The 8,958-nt window shown below is 39.9% G+C and overlaps 1 protein-coding gene across 2 annotated transcripts in view; it reads right to left on the bottom strand.

Moving 5' to 3' along the window:
- Positions 1–4,943: 4,943 nt before the first annotated feature.
- LOC129262893 (proline-rich transmembrane protein 1-like) overlaps positions 4,944–8,958 on the bottom strand; it is a 4,926-nt gene continuing 911 nt past the window's right edge. The window contains exons 2-4 of one of the 2 annotated variants that reach the window (XM_064100568.1): positions 7,080–7,379; positions 6,516–6,647; positions 4,944–5,800 (exon numbers count right to left, since the gene is read on the bottom strand). In XM_064100568.1, coding sequence (XP_063956638.1) covers positions 5,624–5,800; positions 6,516–6,647; positions 7,080–7,346 — 576 coding nt within the window. In that variant the 5' untranslated portion in view covers positions 7,347–7,379 and the 3' untranslated portion in view covers positions 4,944–5,623. Of the gene's footprint in view, positions 5,801–6,515; positions 6,648–7,079; positions 7,397–8,958 lie in introns of both variants that reach the window. The other variant, XM_054900870.2, reaches the window with a different exon arrangement.

The following is an 8,958-nucleotide window of genomic DNA, read 5'->3' as shown; positions in this document are numbered from 1 at the left end:
TATACTTTACCTAAAATAAAAAAAATTCTGTACTATTTTTTTTTAGCTTTACTTTTCCTTTTATAAGTAGAAATAGCCTTGCTAACATGGCAAGGTTGAAAAAATGGCAAAATAGTATGTGGCTTTGAAATTAAACTTGTAAATTTCCTCGTCGTTGATTGGTAAAATTTGATATGTCATAATCACGTCGTAATGTGGTCATATGAAAACGCAAATTTCTTTGTTGTTGTTTGGTAAATAAATGATGTCATAATCACGTCATAATGTGGTCATATAAAAATGCAAATTCATTTGTTGCAGATTGGTCGATAAATGACGTCGTAATCACGTAATAATCTGGTCATATAAGAAAGCAAATTTACTTGTCGTAAATTGGTCAGTAAATGACGTCGTAATCACGTCATAATCTGGCCATATAAGCGAGCAAATTTACTTGTCGTAAATTGGTCAGTAAATGACGTCGAAATCACGTCATAATCTGGTCAAATAAAAATGCAAATGAAAGTTGCCATTCTAAGTCGTCAAAATGACGTCGTAAGAACGTCATAAATACGACGACATGACGAGTATTACCACTTTACGATCAGTTAATGACGTCATTACGACCGTGTCTGCTATCAGGGAACCCATGCAAGGGACGTATCCCTGCCCCCCCCCCCCCCCCCCCCCCCACTGACGAGTTACAACTGATCCCTGACGAGCCAGAAGTGCATGGCTCCTTTGAACTTGATGACTTTTTTTTTTTTTTTTTGCTTGTCAAATTTTTTTCTGGTACGAAATCCTTTATTTGTGGTTGAAGACCTTTGCTTGTCCAATTTTTGGGCGGACGAATTTGCCCCCCCCCCCCTTTGGAAAATCCTTGGTACTCCACTGGCACTATAGACTTGCAATTGATCGCAAATAGGCCTAGGCACTGTTTTCACGTCATTAAACTGAAAAAGAAGTGCTGGCTGTAAGACGAAGACCACCCCCCCCCCATTCCTTAAACTCAAGATCACATTTTCACTCATGACAAATTGTTATGTAGGCTACGTACATTCAGCGCACCCGGCCCACCATACCACCCTCAACGGGGGAAGGGGGGGGGGGGAGGGCTATGGCCGGGGTATATCAGCCATCACTTTTTTCCAAAACCGTAGGACCTATATAGGCCTACAAAAACACAATATTAGACTACACCCCCTACACTTTCTAAGCCGTTCCACCGCCTCTGATTGTTAAAAACATTGTCTTTCGCCAAAATTCCCCCGCAATCTACAGAGGGCGGAACCCTTGTCCCACAACACTCATTGGCACTGGTGTACAGATTGGGGTGGGGCTTTGGGGCTCTTGCCCCCCCCCCCCCAAAAAAAAAAAAAAAAAAAATCGACCAAGAAACAAACAGAGAAAAAAGAAATAAAACGAAACTGCTTCTAGTTGCATTGTCCACAGTGTCCCGCGAGATGGCGCTCGTCAAAAAGAGAGCATGTCTGCCGTATGCAAAGTTGGCACCGATGCGTCACCCAAACACCAAGGCGTGGAAAAGGCAACTCCCTCACTCGTTGATTTTGTTGATCGAATTCCGGGATCATATTCCATTATTCATATTGATTTATCTATTTTATTTGTATTAAATAATTCTTCCAATTGGATTAGTGGAGATAACGATGTCTCACAGACCTTGCTCTTTATAGGTGGGTTACCATGCAAGAAATGTATGCACATTTAAAATCTTGTAATTATTTTTGATGTCATATCCCAGGACCAAAATCCAGTTAAAACCAATTAGGGCAAAACCAATTGAAACCAGTTGGCCAACTGGTTTCAATAGGGAAATTGGAACAACTGGTTCCAATTGAAAACCAGTTGCCAATTGGTTCCAGTTAAAAACCAATTGAAAACCAGTTGCCAATTGGTTCCAGTTAAAACCAATTGGGCAACTGGAACCAGTTGGCAATTGTTGTCAATTGGTTCCAGTTGTTCCAATTTCCCTATTAAAACCAATTGAATCCAATTGGAGGCAACTGGTTTCAATTGGTTCCAGTTGAAACCAATTGGAGGCAACTGGTTTCAACTGGAACCAGTTGAAACCAATTGGTTTCCAACTGGATCCAATTGGAACTTCCAGTTGGAACGAACTTAATTAGTTACAAATTAATTAGCATTTGCAGTAACTATTTCTCATGCCAACACAGAAGCAGTGTTATATGTCTATTAATACCAATGTAAAGGGCATTGATAAAATACAGACTTTCATGTATATATATTTATATGGAAGATCTTCAAATATATGTACTTTTATTTGATGTAATTTGGTAACAGTTAGTGGTGTACTAATTATCCTTTAATCTGTTTTAATTATAATCTATAACATTTATGAACATGGTTTTCACTGCTAAGTATTCTAAATACTAATCTTTAAAAAGTGTGGTACTTGAAATTGTAAAGAATTAAATAGATACATTGTTAATGATGATTAATCTCATAAAACATTAATCTGTGCACACTGGCAAATAATATGCAAATTAACTGGTTTCAATTGGATCCAGTTGGGTAACTGGAAAATTTCCAATTGGAAACCAATTGGAAATAATTTCCAGTTACCCAACTGGTTCCAATTAGAATTCATTTCCAGTTACCCATCTTTCCAGTTAGAAGTCATCTCAGTTACCCAATTGGTACCAGTTAGGATTTCCAGTTACACAACTGAATGGTTCAAGTTAGGATTTCCAGTTACCCAACTGGTTCCAGTTAGGATTTCCAGTTGCCCAACTGGTTCCAGTTAGAAATCATTTCCAATTGGAAGTCATTTCCAGTTACCCAACTGGTTCCAGTTAGGATTTCCAGTTGCCCAACTGGTTCCAGTTGGGATTTCCAGTTACTCAACTGGTTCCAGTAAGAAATCATTTCCAATTGGAAGTCATTTCCAGTTACCCAACTGGTTCCAGTTAGGATTTCCAGTTGCCCAACTGGTTCCAGTTGGGATTTCCAGTTACTCAACTGGTTCCAGTTAGAAATCATTTCCAGTTGGAAGTCATTTCCAGTTACCCAACTGTTTCCAGTTAGGATTTCCAGTTGCCCAACTGGTTCCAGTTAGAAATCATTTCCAATTGGAAGTCATTTCCAGTTACCCAACTGGTTCCAGTTAGGATTTCCAGTTGCCCAACTGGTTCCAGTTGGGATTTCCAGTTACTCAACTGGTTCCAGTAAGAAATCATTTCCAATTGGAAGTCATTTCCAGTTACCCAACTGGTTCCAGTTAGGATTTCCAGTTGCCCAACTGGTTCCAGTTGGGATTTCCAGTTACTCAACTGGTTCCAGTTAGAAATCATTCCCAATTGGAAGTCATTTCCAGTTACCCAACTGGTTCCAGTTAGGATTTCCAGTTGCCCAACTGGTTTCAATTGGTTTCAACTGGAAATTGTTAAATTCCAGTTAAAACCAATTGAAACCAGTTGAAACCAATTGAAACCAATTGAAACCAGTTGGAAATCCAACTGGTTTCAATTGGATTTTGGTCCTGGGATACACTCACGATTTTTTATTCAAATTAATGAAATGAATAATATACTTTACTTTTATCCAACGATGCTATTGGACTATGCCTGTTCATCGGTCCAAGCCCAAGGGATTAAACTGTATTCTCCACACTATCATATTTTGTAGATTTGACAGTAAGGGGATTGAATCACAGTCGGGAGCAGTACGTCGCCGCGAGCCGGGGGGGGGGGGGGGGGCTGGGAGGGGCTTCAACCCCCCCCCCCCTCCACTTTTACAGCACTTTTATCCCCAAACTAAGTACAAAGCATAACAATGACCATCTGATTGTGATATTTTGCATGGTGAGCCCCCCCCCCCCCCGGCTTCAAATCCGTTCCGCGGCCCCCGAGTCATGTGAGTAGCAGCAATGGCAATCCCTCCTGTTCAGGTAGCTGGAATCAAACTTTGTTTCGCATTTCGGGGGGGGGGGGGGGTGTGAGTGGGTGACGTCATCGATCTCATTTTGTATACCGACCATGATATTTTTCAACTCTTTTGTGAAAATATCCGAAACTTTGTTAAAGGTGTCATAATTTTTTTTTTCTAAATCCGATTTTGATCAAATTGTCAGCATTTTGCTTTATTTACTCATTTTTTTCTCTTTCAAGCCAGTCTTTTCAATAGGCTTAATTATTTTCTTTTTTATAAGGGTCGGGGAGTGAATTAACATCTTCCAACTTTTCCTTAGAAAATGAATATAAAGCACATTTTAAAATAGTATTCGGCGGTGGCGGTGTGGAGCAAAATTGTTTTGATGCATGGGGAAGGGCGGCGAACGGCCGGGGGATTCGGCAATTTCTATATGCCCTATTTTAAAAATATGGCTTCTATAATCATTCTCAGTTTACTTCCCTTTTTTCGAGTCCCCCCCCCCCCCCTGAATTCTCCGGGTTCATCATTTTTTGCACCCGCTTCCAATCAAGATTCCCGCGGCTTTTTTGGTGAGTGTGCCCTACTGGAAAGAACACAGTGCCCACAGCGTGTTCACAGTGTGTTCAGTGTGGAACACAATAATGTGAAATTACCTTCACACTGTTAAATTTGAGAATTTCAACAGTGTGAATCCTCTTTCTAACCTGCTCTCTCCATCTCGCCCCTCCCTCCCCCTCTTTCTCTCCCTCCCCCTCTCTATCTCCTTCTGTCGATCACTTTCTTTCTTAAGCCACTGCGTATTACACCAAAACACTGTTTTGTGTATCAAATTTGTATTTAAATTTGTATTAAAGTAACGATACATCATTGATATTTCTCCCTAATTTCGTTTTTTTTTTCTTCTTGAATACTTATACATTGTATGACTTATCTATTTATACTTTTGTATAACCATCACAACAACGAATGCGTGTAAATACAAAACAAACATCAACATTAATACATCACAAGAACGTACTTCAATTATAAATAATATCTCAGACAGATGATCGTATGAAATATCAAAATTAAGAGTTTTTACAATATCATTATAAAGTGTGCATGCCAACAGAACTGATGATCGTGGTGTAAATGTGAGCTGAAAATGGAGGGGGTTGTGGATTTCGAAAAGTTTTAGTCGGATGAGAGAAAAGTCCTTGACTTATTCATAAATGTCATACACGAATAGGCCTAATTATTCTTGTTCCGACTCTTATTAGCCTCTATATAGATCACATCATCACCTTTAATAACAAAATACATTTTGTACAAACTTGAAATTTAGATTTTGGCGTTGCTGGCTTTCCTTGGTTGTGGTTGATTGGCCCAATCGTAACTCTTTGTAAGACGGGGCCCATATATCTTCGGCACCAAGAAACTTTGAAAGATGGGTGGTGGTGATGGCGATGGTACGTGTTTGGGGGGGGGGGGCTAAATGATAGAAATTAAGTTTTTTTTGTGATAGGGTTCTTCACTGATGTACTTTCACCAGGAGGGAGCCCCCGCTTCAAACAAGAGTTGACGGAGATTTGATTGTGTCAACCCCCATTGAACAGAGTGATGTCATGCGCCCCCTCTCCACCCATTCGGGGGGGGGGGGTTGCATTCGCGGGCGTGTTTATAATAGACACGCCCATGAGTGCAATGCCCGCGCCCCCTCCCCACCCCTCATCCATCCCTTCCCAAATCCTCCTTAACAATAACCATCACTACAATCCTTAACGATGAATGCAATCCACACTGACAGGCATATTATCCCAACGATCCATATAATGAGACCGATAGAACAGCCGATCCAGGCATATCGTTTGGTCTCCATGGACGCCATCCTGGCACCGGCCATGTCGCCGACTGAAGCCTTCGTCTTGACCTGCACGGAGATAAAAATATTACACAAAGAAGATGTTAATATCTACCGTAGACAGAGTAGGCCGGGTGACTGCATGCATGGACTTAGAGGACTGGAGCACACACAGGGTGCTACATACAGAGGGGGGGGGGGGGGGGGGGGGGGGGGACGAAAGTTAAATCTTGAAAACTAAAAGAAGTTAACTATATTTATAACAAACAATAAAAAAAAAACACCCCGGAATACCTAGATACCGTCATGACCGTAGATAGATCCAGTAGGCCTAGGGTAACCGCATGAAATAGGGGACACACCCGGTGTGCTACTTACAAGAATGTGGGGGGGGGGGAGAAAAAATCAAAAAAGAAAAGGAGAAAATATATCTAAGAAAAAAAAATTTAACTAAAAACAACCCCACACCCCCCCCCCCCCAAAAAAAAAAAAAAAAAAAAAAACGGTGAAAACCCTCTATCAAGCTTTCAACCCGAGCAACTATCCACTGCTGTATCCATCCATTTTCAGTTGCATTTAATTTATTCATTTTTTGAAAATTCATTTACATGTATTTATTTATTCTTTTATTTATTTATTTATTTATTCATTCATTTATCTATTATTTATTTATTTACATTTCATTTTTTTAGTTTTATATTTTACAACTTATTTATTTATTTATTCATTCATTCATTCTTTTATTTATTTATTTTATTTTTAATAACTCTTTTTTTTGGCTTACCTCCCCAGATTTCACAATAGCAACAATACCAAGTGGTAGGCAGCAGCAGAGCATTACGAAGAGGCTGAAGCTGAAATAGTCCTGCGGGGCAGTGTTGGCCTGAATGACGGTCACGCTCTGCTGATTAGAAGTCTTGAAAATGACATGGAACGAAATTAATTTCATAATTTGTTCCAGCTAGTTGTTAAACTTGAGCTAATCTGGATCGAATGCATTTCTGAAGCATGATCTCATCTCTGAATTTCGCATTTGATGGGATAGACCCACAATAATTGTAAAAAAAAACAACAACAACGACCAACCAAATTATTTCTCACATTTTTTTTTGATGGGGGGAGACGGGTTGGAAGGAGAGGAGTGATCGGAAAATCATATTCACCAACACAATATTTATTTTGACCATTCCCTAAGTGTGCTCAGCCTGTGAATGTCTTGTCTTCCATTTATAGGAACATAGGGTCGACTGCCCCAAATTATAAAACGATCACCAAAAGAATATTCTAATCTATGGAGAAAACTTGAAATTGTTGATAATGAAATGTCCAAGAATTACTCTTGTTATACCTGAAATGTTTGTGGGTGGGTCTGATAGACGTATGTTCCAGGCTGTTGGACGATATACTGCGCATTATAGGTGGGTGGTGGAGGGACGGAGCTACTCGGTGCTTGCCACGCCTGATTCGATGGCAGTGCTGCATAGTGGGCGGTGCTTGGCTGTTCGGTTGGAGGCTGATACTGTGGTGGGTTAGTAGGCGTGGCTAGGGGAAGAGTTTGTTGGTAGGTAGGAGGCTGTGCTGACTTTTCATGCTGAGTCTGAGCCACGCCTGCCATAGTAGATGTATCTTTCGCTTGTTCTCGTTTTTTCTGTGAAAATTATAACCCTGAATTGATTTTGGTAATGAAAAGATTAAATGGTCTAGTATTTTAGACTTTATGTTTTCGGTCTTTCCTTATAAATGATTTTTCATTTTGATTACGCCAAACATTTGGTTTGCTCAAAACCATTAAGAAATGTTGTATATACTACTACTACTACTACTACTGCTACTACTACTACTACTACTACTACTACTACTGCTACTACTACTACTACTACTACTACTACTACTACTACTACTACTACTACTACTACTACTACTTCTACTTCTACTTCTACTTCTACTATTACTTCTATTACTACCAACCTCGTAGCCAGGATTTCATTTTGGAGGGGGCGGTAATTGCACGCAAAGCGTGCCAATCTGGTGCCAATACTTACAGAGCGCGCTCCCTAGCTAGGGGATGGGTGGAGGGAGGGGGAGTTTCCCCCTCCGGCGCGAAGCGCGAAGCTTTCGATGTTTCATGAATTAAAATGAAAAGGAACCGTCTCTCTTGTCTCTAGTACCTGTATCAGCTCCAATTCAGTTGAATTCATTGTGATTTTGATCCTTATTTTCAAAAGTGAATGTGAACGCACAAAAAAGGGTAAATGGAGGAATAATAATTACCCCACGCAAAGCGCGGAACCTAAAGTGCTTTATCATTTTTTTGGAAAAAGAAAAGAGTCCCGGGAAAAGGGTATTCTCTAAGTTATATTAAATGCTTTCCTTGGAAAAATCAGATTTGAGTATATAAAATTTTTAGACAGTGCATTTAATTCGCATAAACAGAAAAGAAGGGTATGTATACCAGGAGGAAGAGATTCCTCCCCGCGCAGAGCAATGCCAAAGGGCGGACGTTTCATCAAATGCAGATATCTCTAATACCCCATCGGCTCTCATTCAATTGATTTTTTAAGATTATTGAACCTCTTCACAAGGAAAATAAAGCGCAAAATGTTGAAACTTCTGTGCTTTATTGAAATTATATAAAAAAGGATGGCGTATAGTTTCTTTGACTCATCCTGAAGAGCTTCATTTTGAATGATAAAGAAACCTAAGTGCCATTCAAAATTTCAAACTGAGGGCGCAAAACAAGACAGGAGACTAATGTGCAAGGAAATGTCATGAAATTTCAGTGAAACTGATAAAAATATTGTACTTTTTTTATTTGTACGACACGAATTTTACACCTTCCTCTTTTTAATTGAGGAGCCTGTTTGCTCCCCCCAAAAAAAGAAAAAAATAAATATGGTTGTTTAGTAATGAGCTGAGCTGACAAGTGGGAGAAGTGGCCTATATGGGGTAACGCCAGAAATTGATTTAAAGATTTTACCCGCCCGGGCCGGCCGGCCGGCCCGACCAGAAATGCGGAAATGTTGCGTGATCAATTTGAAAAAATGTTGCGTGATCAATTTGAAAAAAAAAAGATAACTTCATATACTTCGGTCTAACCTCACTCTAATTTCATGCCCTAATGTATACATTTGAACTTTAACTGGCAAGAAACACATTAGTCATATAGCCGAGGTGGAAAAACAGGGTTAGAGAAAGGGTGAGGAAAACAAAGGAGAACTGCAATATTG

The sequence above is a fragment of the Lytechinus pictus genome, chromosome 6 (assembly GCF_037042905.1).
Source record: "Lytechinus pictus isolate F3 Inbred chromosome 6, Lp3.0, whole genome shotgun sequence".
Lineage (NCBI taxonomy): Eukaryota > Metazoa > Echinodermata > Echinoidea > Temnopleuroida > Toxopneustidae > Lytechinus > Lytechinus pictus.
Note: the sequence above shows the minus strand (reverse complement) of the source record. Positions and strands in the feature narration are given on the sequence as shown.